We start from the raw sequence: 18,312 nt of genomic DNA on the forward strand, positions 1-18,312 counted from the left end.
TGATCTCGTGACCAAACACTTGGTCACATTGAGCTCATTATGATAATGCATTACCGAGTGGGCCCAGAGATACCTCTCCGTCATACGGAGTGACAAATCCCAGTCTCGATTCGTGCCAACCCAACAGACACTTTCGGAGATACCTGTAGTGCACCTTTATAGCCACCCAGTTACGTTGTGACGTTTGGTACACCCAAAGCATTCCTACGGTATCCGGGAGTTGCACAATCTCATGGTCTAAGGAAATGATACTTGACATTAGAAAAGCTCTAGAAAATGAACTACACGATCTTGTGCTATGCTTAGGATTGGGTCTTGTCCATCACATCATTCTCCTAATGATGTGATCCCGTTATCAATGACATCCAATGTCCATGGTCAGGAAACCATAACCATCTATTGATCAACGAGCTAGTCAACTAGAGGCTTACTAGGGACATGTTGTGGTCTATGTATTCACACATGTATTACGGTTTCCAGTTAATACAATTATAGCATGAACAACAGACAACTATCATGAACAAGGAAATACAATAATAACCATTTTATTATTGCCTCTAGGGCATATTTCCAACAGTCTCCCACTTGCACTAGAGTCAATAATCTAGTTCACATCACCATGTGATTAACACTCAAAGTTCACTAGAGTCAATAATCTAGTCCACACCACCATGTGATTAACACTCAATGAGTTCTAGGGTTTGATCATGTTATGCTTACGAGAGAGGTTTTAGTCAACGGGTCTGCAATATTCAGATCCGTGTGTGCTTTAGAAATCTCTATGTCATCTTGTAGATGTAGCTACCACGCGCTACTTGGAGCTATTCCAAATAACTGCTCTACTATACGAATCTGATTTACTACTCAGAGTGATCCGGATTAGTGTCAAAGTTTGCATCGACGTAACCCTTTACGACGAACTGTTTTACCACCTCCATAATCGAGAAAATTCCTTAGTCCACTAGATACTAAGCATAAGTTCGACCGCTGTCATGTGATCCATTCCCGGATCACTATTGTACCCCTTGACTAACTCATGGCAAGGCACACTTCAGGTGCGGTACACAGCATAGCATACTGTAGAGCCTACGTCTAAAGCATAGGGGACGACCTTCGTCCTTTCTCTCTCTTCTGCCGTGGTCAGGTCTTGAGTCTTGCTCAATACTCACACCTTGTAACACAGCCAAGAACTCCTTCTTTGCTGATCTATTTTGAACTCCTTCAAAATCTTGTCACGGTATGTATTCATTTGAAAGTACTATTAAGCGTTTTTGATCTATCCTTATAGATCTTGATGCTCAATGTTCAAGTAGCTTAATCCAGGTTTTCCATTAAAAAAACACTTTTCAAATAACCCTGGATGCTTTCCAGAAATTCTACATCATTTCTGATCAACAATATGTTAACAACATATACTCATCAAAAATTCTATAGTGCTCCCACTCACTTCTTTGGAAATACAAGTTTCTCATGAACCTTGTATAAACCCAAAATCTTTGATCATCTCATCAAAGCGTTCATTCCAACTCCGAGATGCTTACTCCCATCCTTAGAAGGATTGTTGGAGCTTTGCATACTTGTTAGCATCTTTCAGGATTGACAAAACCTTCTGGTTGTATCACATACAACCTTTCCTCAAGAAAATCGTCGAGGAAACATTGTTTTGACATCCTATCTGCAAGATTTCATAAATAATGCAGTAACTGCTAATATAATTCTAACAGACTCTTAGCATCGCTACGAGTGAGAAAGTCTCATCGCAGTCAACTCCTTGAACTTGCCGGAAAACATATTAACAACAAGTCGAGCTTTCTTAATGGTGACACTTACCATCATTGTCTGTCTTCCCTTTAAAATCCATCTGTACCCAACAGCCTTACGACCATCAAGTAGTTCTTTCAAAGTCTATACTTTGTTTTCATACATGGATCCTCTCGGATTTTATGGCCTCAAGCCATTCGTCGGAATCCGGGCCCACCATCGCTTCTCCATAGCTCGTAGGTTCATTGTTGTCTAGCAACATGACTTCCAAGACAGGATTACGTACCACTCTGAAGTAGTACGCATCCTTGTCGTCCTATGAGGTTTGGTAGTGACTTGATCTGAAGTTTCATGATCACTATCATAAGCTTCCACTTCAATTGGTGTAGGTGCCACAGGAACAACTTCCTGTGCCCTGCTACACATTAGTTGAAGTGACGGTTCAATGACCTCATCAAGTCTCCACCATCCTCCCACTCAATTCTTTCGAGAAAAACTTTTCCTCGACAAAGGACCCGTTTCTAGAAACAATCACTTTTGCTTCCAGATCTGAAATAGGAGGTATACCCAACTATCTTGGGTATTCTATGAAGATGCATTTATCCGCTTTGGGTTCGAGCTTATCAGCCTGAAATTTTTTCACATAAGTGTCGCAGCCCCAAACTTTTAAGAAACGACAGCTTAGGTTTCTCTAAACCATAGTTCATACGGTGTCGTCTCAATGGAATTGCGTGGTGCCCTATTTAAAGTGAATGCGGTTGTCTCTAATGCCTAACCCATAAACGATAGTTGTAATTCGATAAGAGACATCATGGTATGCACCATATCCAATAGGGTGCAGTTATGATGTTCGGACACACCATCACAATATGGTGTTCCAGGCGGTATTAGTCGTGAAACAATTTCCACAATTTCTTAATTGTGTGCCAAACTCGTAACTCAGATATTCATCTCTATGATCATATCACAGACATTTTATCCTCTTGTCACGACGATCTTCAACTTCACTCTGAAATTACTTGAACCTTTCAATAATTCAGACTTGTGTTTCATCAAGTAAATATTCTCAGCATCTACTCAAATCATCTGTGAAGTAAGAACATAATGATATTCACTGCGTGCGTCAGCACTCATTGGACTGCACACATCAAATGTATTACTTCCAACAAGTTGCTCTCTTGTTCCATCTTACTGAAAACGAGGCCTTTCAGTCATCTTGCCCATGTGGTATGATTTGCATGTCTCAAGTGATTCGAAATCAAGTGGGTCCAAATGATCCATCTGTATGGACTTTCTTCATGCATATATACTAATAGACATGGTTCGCATGTCTCAATCTTTTCAAAAACGAGTGAGTCCAAAGATCCATCAACATGGAGCTTCTTCATGCGTTTTATACCAATATGACTCAAGTGGCAGTGCCACAAGTATGTGGTACTATCATTACTATCTTATATCTTTTGGCATGAACATGTGTATCACTACGATCGAGATTCAATAAACCATTCATTTTAGGTGCAAGACCATTGAAGGTATTATTCAAATAGACAGAGTAACCATTATTCTTCTTTAATGAATAACCGTATTGCGATAAACATAATCCAATCATGTCTATGCTCAACGCAAACACCAAATAATTATTATTCAGGTTTAACCCCAATCTCGATGGTAGAGGGAGCATGCGATGCTTGATCACATCAACCTTGGAAACACTTCCAACACATATCGGCATCTCACCTTTAGCTAGTCTCCGTTTATTCCGCAGCTTTTATTTCGAGTTACTAACACTTAGCAACCGAACCGGTATCTAATACCCTGGTGCTACTAGGAGTACTAGTAAAGTACACATTAATATAATGTATATCCAATATACTTCTGTCGACCTTGCCAGCCTTCTCATCTACGAAGTATCTAGGGTAGTTCTGCTTCAGTGACCGTTCCCCTCATTGCAAAGCACTTAGTCTCGGGTTTGGGTTCTACCTTGGGTTTCTTCACTAGAGCAGCAACTGATTTGCCGTTTCATGAAGTATCCCTTCTTGCCCTTGCCCTTCTAGAAACTAGTGGCTTTACTAACCATCAACAATTGATGCTCCTACTTGATTTCTACTTTCGCGGTGTCAAACATCGCGAGTTGCTCAAGGATCATCATGTCTATCCCTGATATGTTATAGTTCATCACGAAGCTCTAATAGCTTGGTGGCAGTGACTATGGAGAACCATCACTATCTCATCTGGAAGATTAACTCCCACTTGATTCAAGTGATTGTAGTACTCGGACAATCTGAGCACATGCTCAACGATTGAGATTTTCTCCCTTAGTTTGCAGGCTTAAGAAACTTGTCAGAGGTCTCATACCTCTTGACGTGGGGCACTAGTCTGAAATCCCAATTTCAGTCTTTGGAACATCTCATATGTTCTGCGACGTTTCAAAACCATCTTTGGTGCCACAATTTTAAACCGTTAGCATCACACACTGAACTATCACGTAGTCATCAAAACGTGTATGTCTGATGTTTCGCAACATCTATAGACGACGCTCAAGGTTCAGCACACCGAGCGGTGCATTAAGGACATAAGCCTTCTGTGCAGCAATGAGGACAATCCTCAGTTTACGGACCCAGTCCGCATAATTGCTACTATCAACTTTCAACTAAATTTTCTCTAGGAACATATCTTAGTAGAACTAAAGCGTAAGCTACGACATTATTTGCAAAGACCTTTTGACTATGTTCATGATAATTAAGTTCATCTGATTATTTAATGAACTCCCACTTAGATAGACATCCCTCTAGTCATCTAAGTGATACATGATCCGAGTCGATTAGGCCGTGTCCGATCATCACGTGAGACGGACTAGTCATCATCGGTGAACATCTCCATGTTGATCGTATCTACTATACGACTCATGTTCGACCTTTCGGTCTCTTGTGTTCCGAGGCCATGTCTGTACATGCTAGGCTCGTCAAGTCAACCTAAGTGTTTTGCTTGTGTTCCGAGGCCATGTCTGTACATGCTAGGCTCGTCAACACCCGTTGTATGCGAACGTTAGAATCTATCACACCCGATCATCACGTGGTGCTTCTAAACAACGAACCTTCGCAACGGTGCACAGTTAGGGGGAACACATCTCTTGAAATTTTAGTGAGGGGTCATCTTATTTATGCTACCGTCGTTCTAAGCAAATAAGATGTAAACATGACAAACATCACATGCAAATCATAAAGTGACATGATATGGCCAATATCATCTTGCGCCTTTGATCTCCATCTTCGAGGCGCGGCATGATCACCTTCGTCACCGGCATGACACCATGATCTCCATCATCGTGTCTTCATGAAGTTGTCTCGCCAACTATTACTTCTACTACTATGGCTAACGGTTAGCAATAAAGTAAAGTAATTACATGGCGTTTTCATTGACACGCAGGTCATACAATAAATTAAGACAACTCCTATGGCTCCTGCCGGTTGTCATACTCATCGACATGCAAGTCGTGATCCCTATTACAAGAACATGATCAATCTCATACATCACATATATAATTCATCACATCCTTTTGGCCATATCACATCACATAGCATACCCTGCAAAAACAAGTTAGACGTCTTCTAATTGTTGTTGCATGTTTTACGTGGCTGCTATGGGTTTCTAGCAAGAACGTTTCTTACCTACGCAAAAGCCACAACGGTGATATGCCAATTTCTATTTACCCTTCATAAGGACCCTTTTCATCGAATCTGATCCAACTAAAGTGGGAGAGACAGACACCCGCTAGCCACCTTATGCATCAAGTGCATGTCAGTCGGTGGAACCTGTCTCACGTAAGAGTACGTGTAAGGTCGGTCCGGGCCGCTTCATCCCACAATGCCGCCGAATCAAGATAAGACTAGTAACGGCAAGCAAATTGAACAAATCATCGCCCACAACTACTTTGTGTTCTACTCGTGCATAGAATCTACGCATAGACCTGGCTCATGATGCCACTGTTGGGGAACGTAGCAGAAATTCAAAATTTTCCTACGTGTCACCAAGATCAATCTAGGAGATGCTAGCAGCGAGAGGGGAGGAGTGCATCTACATACCCTTGTAGATCGCGAGCGGAATCGTTCAAGAGAACGGGGTTGATGGAGTCGTACTCGTCGTGATCCAAATCACCGATGATCCTAGCGCCGAACGGACGGCACCTCCGCGTTCAACACACGTACGGAGCAGGGACGTCTCCTCCTTCTTGATCCAGCAAGGGGGGAGGAGAAGTTGATGGAGATCCAGCAGCACGACGGCGTGGTGGTGGAAGTAGCGGGATCCCGGCAGGGCTTCGCCAAGCGCAAGCGGGGAGGAAGAGGTGTCATGGGAGGGAGGAAGGCGCCAGGGCTTGGGGTGCTGCTCCCATGCGCCTCCCCACTATATATAGGGGTGGAGGGGGCTGGTTTCTTGCCCTCCAAGTCCATTGGGGCGTTGGCAAAGGTGGGGGAAAGAAATCCCATCATTTCCCTTCCCCACCGATTGTTATCCCCCTTTTTTTAGGGATCTTGATCTTATCCCTTCGGGATATGATCTTATTCCTTCTAAGGTGGGATCTTGGTGCACCTTGACCAGGGGTGTGGGGCCTTGCCCCCACTACCCACGTTCATGTGGGTCCCCCCATGCAGGTGGGCCCCACTTCGGAACCTTCTAGAACCTTCCCGGTACAATACCGAAAAATCCCGAACATTTTCCGGTGGCCAAAATAGGACTTCCCATATATAAATCTTTACCTCCGGACCATTCCGGAACTCCTCGTGACGTCTGGGATCTCATCCGGGACTCCGAACGACTTTCGGATTTCCGCATACTAATATCTCTACAACCCTAGCGTCACCGAACCTTAAGTGTGTAGACCCTACGGGTTCGGGAGACATGCAGACATGACCGAGACGACTCTCCGGTCAATAACCAACAGCGGGATCTGGATACCCATGTTGGCTCCCACATGTTCCACGATGATCTCATCGGATGAACCACGATGTCGAGGATTCAATCAATCCCGTATACAATTCCCTTTGTCAATCGGTACGTTACTTGTCCGAGATTCGATCGTCGGTATCCCAATACCTTGTTCAATCTCGTTACTGGAAAGTCACTTTACTCGTACCGTAATGCATGATCCCGTGACCAAACACTTGGTCACATTGAGCTCATTATGATGATGCATTACCGAGTGGGCCCAGAGATACCTCTCCGTCATACGGAGTGACAAATCCCAGTCTCGATTCGTGCCAACCCAACAGACACTTTCGGAGATACCTGTAGTGCACCTTTATAGCCACCCAGTTACGTTGTGACGTTTGGTACACCCAAAGCATTCCTACGGTATCCGGGAGTTTCACAATCTCATGGTCTAAGGAAATGATACTTGACATTAGAAAAGCTCTAGCAAACGAACTACACGATCTTGTGCTATGCTTAGGATTGGGTCTTGTCCATCACATCATTCTCCTAATGATGTGATCCCGTTATCAATGACATCCAATGTCCATGGTCAGGAAACCATAACCATCTATTGATCAACGAGCTAGTCAACTAGAGACTTACTAGGGACATGTTGTGGTCTATGTATTCACACATGGATTACGGTTTCCAGTTAATACAATTATAGCATGAACAACAGACAATTATCATGAACAAGGAAATACAATAATAACCATTTTATTATTGCCTCTAGGGCATATTTCCAACATATTCATGCTAGAAACTTCCGTGTGCAGCCACCAGCTATTATGGGCTCTAGCATAGTTGAGTATGTTGCATGACCTCTTCCAGTGGTAGGCTAGCAGATGTAGGGGATGTAGGTTGGTACTGTCTACCCGGAGTTAGAGTTAATGCTTCTGAAAGACTGTGTCTCGGTCATCCGTTTCTCAAACACCATGAAATGCGAGAAATCCAACGGAGGAGATCGAGTCTTGTGGGGAAAAGTGCGCAAACCTCTGCAGAGTGTACAAACTAATCATGATTAGCCGTGTCCCCGGTTATGGACATCTTCAGTATCTGGTTCTTGAATTATCATGTTGATCTCAACACTTTATTTAATTAATTTGATTGGATTAATGATTATTATTTTGGGATTGAGTTGGGGATATACCTTCTCAATATTTTCAAACAACTGCATAGTTAAATAAAATTTATTCCTTGAGGTAGGGAAAAATTGGCTTTATGCAAAAAAAATAAACTTAGAGCTTTCCACCAGCCAAATATGCATGTATTGATAGCTATTATTCATCATTGTCCTATGGTGTGAATTTGCCAGTACATTCAATGTACTGACCCTTTGTGGCTACAACGTCTCACGTTGCAGGAATCTTACGACGAGTAAGTGATACGTTAGGGTTACGATTTCTACACTCAACTTTGCCATTGGTGTTGATGGGAATCCACAACCTTGTTGTTACTTCTGCTATTTGGATTGAGGTAATAGTATTTACGTTGCTTTATACATGTGATTTACCTCTGTTATAAATCCTCGAGTACTGTGTGTGTCAGCATACCGATCCAGGGATGACACTTAAGCACAAAGACTTGACCGTCTGAGGTCGGGTCGCTACAAATCTACACTGAACTTGAGAAGGACCGAAACCTAAAAGACTGACTCAAAGAAAAAGCGTCGTCATCCGTCCAAGCACCGTCCATATGAGCACAAAAAAAACCTAACATATATACTAGCCACCGGCCACCGGAGTGGCTAACGGAGGAAAGGAGAATCCATGGGCTCATCAACAAATATCAAAGAGAGGAAGGCTTTACCCTCGTCACCTTGCGAGCAAGGAAAAAAAGATTTGGCGAAAAAAGTATACTTGTCAATGATAGTTTTGTCATATAGCCAACAACCGGCTATACTATTAGCCATGCTCTTAGACTGTGAAGTGCAATTTTGACTATCGAGGCAGCAATTTGTGACCTTCTATTTTTGTTATTATTGTGTTGAGAGGTGGTTTGAGCATGTTATTTGCAGAACAATAGTCGATAAATGGTTGATTTAGTGAAATGGACGCATGTGACGCCAGGGATCAGAATATTGTTGGCTTGGTATGATCTTATTGTCTTCTAGGCCTTAAAAACTACTCCCTCCATTCACAAATATAATATGTTTTGCATATTTGCATACGGACTGAAATGAGTGAACAAACACACTAAAAACGTGTTTATATACATCTGATTTAAAAAAGTTAGAACGTCTTATGTTTGTGAACGGAGGCAGTACTACTTAAGTTGCCATGGCCTTAAAAACTACTTATTTAATTTGCCATGCATTGTCATGCATGCAAATTTTATACTAACTTGCATCCATGGTCGGTACGACCGTGTAACTTATATATCCTTTGTTCCTGCCTAATCGATCAGAGTATCTTTGCTTGGTATGACTTTATCGTCAGCATCGGCCTAAAAGAACGTTGATACGAGGTTGTGTATCTTCTTTATCGTCAGCATGTGCAGAGACTGGGATTAAACTCTTTTAAGGTTGTGTATCTTCTTGATACGAGGTGAGATTTACAACAACAAAAAAACTTTCATGATCGAGTTCTATATTTGTCATAATAAAAAAGTTAAAAAAACAGAGTAGAAAGCAAAAGGTGCAATTGCAAGTACAGACAATTGCATGGCACATTAAGTAGGGTGTTTAGGTTCAATGCGATAATGAGATCATGCCAAGACATAGTATTGTGTCGTAAGTTTGTGTAGCGTCGATCTGAGGGCTGCAACAAAAATAAGGATGTATAGTGCTACGCCGGCGTACCAACCATGCGTGCATTTCACTCTCCGGCCACTGAATCAAACCAAGTATGGTGGCGATTCCTGGTCTATAAATAGCATGCTCGAGTCCCTCCCAGCACAACAGAAACAAGAACACAAGGTCACAAGCTGCTACCTCGATACTGCACTTCAGCCAGCTGCAGCTTAATTAAGCTCAGCGAGAGTTGCAATGAAGACAATGCAAGCCCCAGCGGCATCTTCCAAGATCGTGCTCGTGATGCTCCTGCTCGCCTTGGGCTTGGCGGGGGCAGCCGCCGACAGCAGCCGGAGGAGGCTCGTCTCCAGCAGCTCCGACGAGCCGTGCAAGCAGATGACGCTCTACCTCCACGACATCCTCTACAACGGCGTCAACAACACTGCCAACGCGACGGCGGCGCCGGCCACCAAGCCGACGGACCTGAGCACGTCGCACTGGAGCAACGGCACCTTCTTCGGCATGCTGGTGGTGTTCGACGACCTGGTCACGGAGGGGACGGCGCTGCCGGTGGGGGACGAGGAGCCGGCGGCGCGCGCGCAGGGCTTCTACTTCTACGACAAGAAGGAGTCGTACAACGCGTGGTTCACCTTCTCCCTCGTGTTCGACTCCAAGGCGTACAAGGGCACCCTCAACCTCATGGGCGCCGACCTCATGGACGACGAGACGCGCGACCTCTCCGTCGTGGGCGGCACCGGCGACTTCTTCATGGCGCGTGGCATCGCCACCATCCGCACCGACGCCACCGAGGGCTACTTCTACTTCCGCCTCAAGATGGACATCAAGCTCTACGAGTGCTACGTCTGATCTGATAAGTTATCAAGATGGTTTATGACACGCACGCACGCATGTGCCGATAAGGATCAAGGAGTGATGTTGGTGCTGTTGTTTTTCTTTGTGTGATGAGTTGCATGCATGGGCATGTGGATTTTGTGTCATTGGTCTATGTTTCACGCCCACAAGAGTTTTAATCGTACTAGATGACCTGTCGCGCCATTTGGCACGCGAAACAAATTTGAAGCAAGAACTAAAAGAGATTACTTTGCTTTTCTTGGTAGCGGACGATGTTGATGTATACTCTTTTGCGAAGTGTCGTGGATCTGTATAAAAATATTTTTTTTCTCATTTGTAATATATGAAACTGATAGAATTGACGCAAAAGCCCAAGAAGAACAAAATGCAAATGTTTGAGTTTGCAATTAGAAGATTCAAGTAGCTATATACGCAGGTGGCACAATAAAATGCACTAAAGACATGATAATATAGAGCATTGTGTCGAGGAGCACTTCTTAGTGATAGTGGTCAATTACATCATATACTCCCTCCGTCCGAAAAAGTTTGTCCCAAGCTTGTTCCTCAAATGGATGTATCTAGCACTAACTTGATGCTACATACATTCATTTGAGGGACACGCTTTTTCGGATGGAGGGAGTAGTAATTTTGATATACACACTGAAGTTGCTAAACACAGTCGGTCAGTAAATAATAACACGGATGCATCAAAGGCATATTTCCGTGTAATCAAAAGATGGCTGAAAGTTTTTCATGTTGTTCACAAGTCCCTTACTGTCAGATGATGTCATGATGCCAAGAGGACCATCTGTTCCTGCTGGTTTAGCAGTCGACAAAAGACGGGAATATATCTTCTGAGAACTCTGTTGCCACATCCGTAAAGTTCTGGCTATGCTGCTTCTCTCAAAGAAGCATTGGATAGGAATAGAAGCACAATTCTTCAGGAAAGGTTGATTGCTAATTGCCACTTGACAGAAGTGCATCCTAGTGTTCTTAGACCTGGTAATGACGTGGTGAGCAATATAAGCAACCCAACAGGATCAAACAAATCAACAAATGCACAACCTACAGTCTGTATCTGCATGCAGGAACATGTACACTGCTGGCTATATGTGTCTTCCTATTAATTTGCATGGTGAATTTGTCAGGGTTCAAACTGGTGGTACCCTTAATCCCGATGAGCTGCTTAAAACACAATGATTGGGGAAGGATTCTTTGCATCCTTCAACATCTCCAACTTTCTTCACACCTAATACTTACTTGGATTATGCCCATTTAAGAATCAACCATGAAGCTCCGCCCTCACAACAATTTCTGCATGGCCAGTTAACTCTGAAAGAAGAAAAGACTGTGATATTACACTTAAATTAAAGTCAAGATATAAGTAATGCTCATGCAGGATATTTTGTATTTAGAACATTAGACAATACCATCAGACGGTACATCTTAGCTAGCTACAAGTCAAGATATAAGTAATGCTCATGCAGGATATTTTGTATTTAGAACAATAGACAATACCATCAGACGGTACATATTAGCTAGCTACGTAGGAATATCTCATCAGATTGCGTCTCTAAACAATACCATGGAAGCATAATAATATACGAAGAATTCAGATCATAACAGAATAGACTATTAACTGTAGAAACACAAGAAAGAAAAAAGAACATCTGATATTGATTAAACTTGAGTCACCAATTGTGCTAGTACCAGAGCAAAAATAAACAAAGAAAAAAAGAATTAAGATATGCGGAAAATCCTGATTGATTGTTTTGCATTACGTGGGTCTATAAATAAATAAATCCAGATTTTTTTCTTTTGCCATGTAGATAAATGCTGACAATTTCATTTATTAAACAACTTGAAATCCAGCAAGCTATAAAAGAAAACCCTACTTTGTCATTTCCAAAGGGAAATGCAGAAGTGGACAATAGAACAAAGAGCAATGCTGATATTAGCGTCATCATGCAATGCAAATGTCAGGACACAATAGGAGAAGGTCTTTCCACCAAGAGGATTCATACATAAAATTCGACTTAGAATTTTTTTCCACCACTTATAAATGGAGTAAGTAGTAAGGGGGCACACAGACAACATCATACCAGTATACATGCAAATAACTTCCAAAATGAATGGACGCTACATGGAAAATTAACTCCAACAAATTAGAGACATAAAAGCTCTGAAGTCAGAAAATCAAAGAAATGCTCAATTCAGCTTATTTAGTAGTTAAGCTCAATTCAGGTTATTTAGTAGTTATGAACTAAATTTTTTGCCGTGTCAAAGTTCAAGCCAGACATACTCCATGCTACTTCACCTGGAGTTATGGTCATCTGGATTTATTTTAGATCGGGGCAGCAACGCGTCAACGTGAACGGGTCAGCAGATGGTCTACAACATGAGATGAATAACTTGTAGAACTATGCTATAGGTGATACATCCATCGTGGCAAAACATACACAGAATGCAACAATACAAAAAAGAGTCCCACGAAAATGATTTTTGGACAGCAAGACAAATCCAATGTTTAGGATCTCTGTTATGTGCAAATTTCATGCTAGTAGAAACTACCTGCTAGCCAAGGTGAAGTAGGAAATGCATGGCACATCCGCACGTGATACTCGTATATTTCCCTTCGTTTCAATAAAAAGAGCAACCACAGGTCTCCAACACCTGCAAGGCAGCAAGCAAACATGCTCACCCATCTACAAAGATCCGAATAAAGAGCTGAGAACACGGCCGCCTGTAGAAGTTAGAAAAAATAATAAGTTTCGTGAACATGATTTAGTTCAGTGCTCTCAGCAGATGCTAATTACCAATTTCACTTTGATTACTTAAAATATTCAAGTTTTGTACTAAGTTCTAGAAGACACTAACTGTGAAAATGCACGAGGACTAAGAAATTGAACTATGTGTGAATTGCAATAACAAATTGGAAAGAATTAACAATATGTTCATTTTCTCTCAACTATATTCAGCAACATGAGCCATAGGCCCATAGTTATACTTATGTTCTTTACAAAATACCTTTTTTTTATATGGAAACAAAATAGTCAACTTACATTTATAGAAACAACTCAAAAAATTTAATTTAGTAAATTATGTACGGATACAGATCGACACTTTGGGTGAGTGTGTTCCGGTAATCAACCGCAATACACTGAATCAAAAATCATGAACTGAGAAGTAGGTGATCTAAAATGCATTTGTTTAGACTAAGCCAGCAAGAATAACACATTAGATTTTAATCTGGATCCTTCGTGTAAAGAAATAACATAAAAAGAATCAAGAATTTCTCAGTTAATTCAACAAAGAGCAGTGAAAGTGAACCAAATAAATCTGGGCACATATAGAAACATTCCTGATATTCTCACACATAAAAAAGCAGCTAACCACCCGTTGCGCCGATGGCGCGAAGGGCGACAGCAAATCATGCACGTGAAATCAGGTAAATGGAGGTAAGTCTACACAAAAGTATGCATTTAGCTCTTCCATTGTCTAATAAATTATTTGAGAGTAAAAAATAATTTAGAAGACACAAAGCTACATCATAGCACTGCATAATCAGTTGCCAAAAAACAAAGAATGAAATTCTAACAACAGAAAAGCATCAACAGTCCTATGAGCATTGTGTTCATAGAGTAAGATGTGTTATCAGGAAAAAAACACATAAAACTGAAAGAGGCATGGTTGTATAAAGATAGATCGATACAATCTTATACAGTCAGTCTTCGGGTAAGCATCGCATGCAGGTTCACTTCAGTTACAGTGCCTCCCATGAGACCAACGATGAAAAGTCTACCATCAACTGCTAAGCTATCCAGATTGCCTTAAAGATAAGATCTGCCCACGTTGTCCAGAATGACATCAACGTCTGGTAGAGATATTCCACATATTACAGTTAGAATGTATATAAATTGACAGGTATAAGTTGGTAAAGCCAAATAATTTTATTTTACCTCTGCATCAGGGCATCAAGCGTCACAAGAGGATGGCAGGATAATACCATTTCCATTAGTTTCTTCTTCGATATGTGCTACAAAGGTTTTGTAGTTTCTGCATATATCCACACCTTAAACGTACCAAGCGGCTAGTTTCTCTTTGGCTTTCTAGAGCAGCATAACAGAGTTGCTTTCGGAAAACATCTTTGTACCATATATACTGTATCTATCTGAACCAATAAGCCTGCAGTGACAAAACCTTGATTCCAAGGCACTTCGCAATCTGTATAGCAAATGTGCCAATTCCGCTTGATCCACTGTGGATCTGCATACGATTGGAGATACCTCGACAGGAAAAATACATAGGCATAAAAATTCCGTTCCAGTTCAATTCTCACAACACCAAACTGTGCACCTCTTTTTGCATACAAGTGATTACTAAATCATTTCATACTCCATTCGGAGAGGCAGCCAGCAGACAAAATCCTCAGAGCCGCAGGAAGGTGGTACTGAAAAATTCCATAAACTTCTGCCTTCATGAGCTAAAAAAGCATGGCTAAAAAATTCACACCTCATCTTATTTCATCATGTCTAGTACATAATCCTGACACTGAAACATGCAGCAAATAATCAGGTATAGTTCAGCCTTCATGAGTTAAAATGCATAGCTAAAAAATTCAGATTCAGACAGAGGGAGAGAGGAGACTACATCCCAAATTAACAGGAACCAAAAATTCCATTTGTATGCATGATAGATTAACCTGGAACATCATTAGTATGATAACAGAAATACCATTACCATTACTTGTAAATTAATCAGAACCAAACATCCATGCCAAATCACATAAAGCAGGAGATGCATCTTAGAGTACAAAACACACCTTAAGAATCAAATAATCGCTGTGGGCGTTCATCCTAAACCACCAAAACAAATAAGTAAAATTCACATTAATAAAAGCGGGCATAGCAAGCGGCCTAAGCACTGGCAGCCATGGTTTCAATTGGAGGAATGAAAAGAACGGTGATCTGCCAGAGATGACATAGGCATGCATTGCATACTCTATATTTGACCGGGGCATGAACTGGAATATAAAATTGAGACTCAATGTCAACATAATAGATCGAATTTAGAGTTCCATAAGGACCCTTAACTAACAACTAATAATCCCAATTCTGGTGAACTAAAGACAACCAAAGACACATTTGCAATTCACAGCATGGAACCCATTGCCTGCCTAGGAGAAACACCCATGTGCACTGCCTCCAGCCTGCCTGAATGGTGTCACCATGGCAGAGAGGTCTATCACAACCTCGAACATAAATGACAGGAGATGAGTTCAAACTCTAAACTGAATCTTCAGTTGCTACAGTTCTAAAAGATTGCACTAAATAAGCACACAAAAAAGGGATCTTGCAAGAAACAGGTTATTCTAATGTAAGAACACCAAAGAGAACTTTGCTAGTTTTACCTTGAGCAACATGATTCCAGATTTCCAGTAAGCAGCATAGATTTTCTGAAGCATTTGCACCCTGTAAACATTCTTCTCATCCCTTGATGCAAGAATGATTGTTACACTTGAACAGAAAGTTGATGGCAGACCTAGCAAAATATTTTAACATCATCCCTGATCTGAGACAAATGACAAATCACCAAGTAATTAGATGGACCTGTACTTGGGAAAGTACACAAACCATAGATAGCAGCAGCACCAACTCACGAGAAAATAGCAAAAGGGTTGAGAAGGGCTGAGGCTGGCAGCTGCTCACCTCGTGCTCCTCCTGCTTGGCGGAAGAGGCAGCAGCGGCACAAATTCACCTCCCGCTGAGATGGGGAGGAGGGGGTGGCGACGTGCAGGAGCCGCGCTGGATCGGCGCCAGGGCGGTGCGAGCTCTGCAGGTGCCGTCGCCGACCCACTGAGGCCACTGCACGAGCGGCCGTCCGCCACACCACCGCACTGCACATACTCCTCTTGTTGATCGAGGAAGAAGCAGAGCGCAACCTATGTGCCTCACGCCCAGGCCCCGGCCTCCTCATAGGTCCCGATCCAGGAGCGAATTGAGCCGCCACCAATCGCCAGGTCGCGCCCGACCTCGCCGGCGCAGGCCTATCCCATTCGAAACCACACCTCCCTCTCCTCTTCCCTCTCTTTCACCCTCCTCTCCTCCTTCTTCTCCCTCTCATCTTCTCTCTCTCCTGCAGATCGAATCCAGCACCGTCGTCGTCGCCGTCGCTGTCGCCGGGAAGCTCGCCTCCACACCCGTACACCTTGGATCCTGGGGCGGACGAGATGGGGGAGGCGAAGGTGACTGTAGGGGAGGGGGAAAAGATCTATGGTTGGAGACGAGGGAATGGGGGTGGAGGAGAAAGCGGACGGGCGCGGGGCTCACCATGGCCTGCACGTCGAGACTCGAGCGCGTCCCTCGCGCGGTGCGGTGGTTTTTTCCTCGCATGGTGCGCTGCGCCCTCAATGTTTTTTCCCACACGCGGCGCGGTGCGGTGGATTTTTCCCTCGCGTGGTGCGGTGCGCTCGGGGCATCCGTTGTTACTACGAGTCCTTAAGGCTTTATATGTTCAATAATGTTTTATTCTGTTTATTTATGAAAATCTATCTGTACATTTACATGGTTGATACTTTTCTTTTGACAATTTGTTTCGCCTCACAAGAGTTTTAGTCGTATGGCTATCACTCGATGCGCCACGAAGATCCAATGCTCGCAAGTGGGCCGCTCCGGCCCGAGATCCGAACGGGTCTCGGTGGTTTTCGCTGAGAGCGGTAAGGGAGAAGAGCATTGTGCCCCTCATAGCCTCCCCATGAGACCAAGTCGACGCCCGTGCACCGCGTTGGCCGAATGATCTGGCAAGCCTTGCCGCACCCACCGCTGCATATGATCTGCACACGGCGGTTGCCGGATCTGCGCACCAAATTCGCCATGCCACTGCATCTGATCCGCACCTAGATCCGTGGTGGCCAGCCAAGGCAGCATCTCGGCCTACCCCACTACCGGTCCTCATCGGCCCATGGGCACCCGTTATAGCTGATGCTCACAACTAACGATTTAGCGTGAACCAGTTAGTGATGATTCTCTGACTGTTATGTTGTAACGGGCCAAATGTCGACTAGTCAGTTATGAGTGATTCACCCACTCCCTGGGGACCATCATTGATCGGTCGCTTAGGTCAGCTTATCAGTGGTGATATGTCACAACAAACCGACAACTAAGCGACCGGCCAGTAGTGACCATCACGTGGGTTGTTATAACCCCCTCCCCACCATTCCACCTTCCTAACCCCCCTTTCCCCTTGCAAACCCTAACCCTCCCAGAGTCGATCGCCTCTCGTGTGCGTCTTTCCCGCCACCAGACATCGCTCTCTCCCTCCCACCCCCTCCCTAACCCTCCCTCTCCACTCATCATCATGTCACCTCTTCACTGATCCGACATTGTGGTGCCCTCTTTAGCGTTGCGGCGCCATCCCCGATGCCTCCACACCTGATCTAATGTTGTGTCGCCCCCTTCCCGATGCCGCAAACTCTAACCCTGCACATGTTGGAAATATGCCCTAGAGGCAATAATAAATGGTTATTATTATATTTCTTTGTTCATGGTAATTGTCTATTGTTCATGCTATAATTGTGTTATCCGAAAATCGTAATACATGTGTGAATACATAGACCACAACGTGTCCCTAGTAAGCCTCTAGTTGACTAGCTCGTTGATCAACAGATAGTCATGGTTTCCTGACTATGGACATTGGATGTCATTGATAACGGGATCACATCATTAGGAGAATTATGTGATGGACAAGACCCAATCCTAAGCATAGCATAAAAGATCGTGTAGTTTCGTTTGCTAGAGCTTTTCCAATGTCAAGTATCTTTTCCTTAGACCATGAGATCGTGCAACTCCCGGATGCCGTAGGAGTACTTTGGGTGCACCAAACGTCACAACGTAACTGGGTGACTATAAAGGTACACTACGGGTATCTCTGAAAGTGTCTGTTGGGTTGGCACGGATCGAGACTGGGATTTGTCACTCCGTGTGACGGAGAGGTATCTCTGG

The 18,312-nt window shown here is 43.3% G+C and overlaps 1 protein-coding gene and 1 long non-coding RNA gene across 6 annotated transcripts; one reads left to right on the top strand and one right to left on the bottom strand.

Moving 5' to 3' along the window:
* The first annotated feature begins 9,621 nt into the window (after window positions 1–9,621).
* LOC109735299 (dirigent protein 5) lies at window positions 9,622–10,577 on the top strand. Its single transcript, XM_020294498.4, has one exon. The coding sequence runs from the start codon at window positions 9,716–9,718 to the stop codon at window positions 10,325–10,327; it is 612 nt and encodes a 203-aa protein (XP_020150087.1). The 5' UTR covers window positions 9,622–9,715; the 3' UTR covers window positions 10,328–10,577.
* A 182-nt stretch (window positions 10,578–10,759) lies between these two features.
* Window positions 10,760–16,663, bottom strand: LOC123497017 (uncharacterized). 5 transcript variants are annotated; one of them, XR_012201989.1, is made up of 7 exons: window positions 16,021–16,663; window positions 15,723–15,883; window positions 14,272–14,863; window positions 14,025–14,186; window positions 12,884–12,985; window positions 11,479–11,644; window positions 10,760–11,311 (listed from the first exon to the last, which is right to left on the bottom strand). It is a non-coding gene; the product is annotated as an uncharacterized lncRNA (long non-coding RNA). The 5 variants fall into 5 exon arrangements; XR_012201987.1 differs by having other exon boundaries at window positions 12,884–13,055; XR_012201988.1 differs by lacking the exon at window positions 10,760–11,311 and having other exon boundaries at window positions 11,362–11,644.
* Window positions 16,664–18,312: the final 1,649 nt, after the last annotated feature.

This window comes from Aegilops tauschii, chromosome 2 (genome assembly GCF_002575655.3).
Source record: "Aegilops tauschii subsp. strangulata cultivar AL8/78 chromosome 2, Aet v6.0, whole genome shotgun sequence".
Classification (NCBI taxonomy): domain Eukaryota; kingdom Viridiplantae; phylum Streptophyta; class Magnoliopsida; order Poales; family Poaceae; genus Aegilops; species Aegilops tauschii.

Coding starts and splice junctions, on each gene's coding strand:
- LOC109735299 (XM_020294498.4), top strand. CDS start 9,716: ATGAAGACAATGCAAGCCCCAGCGGCATCTTCCAAGATCGTGCTCGTG.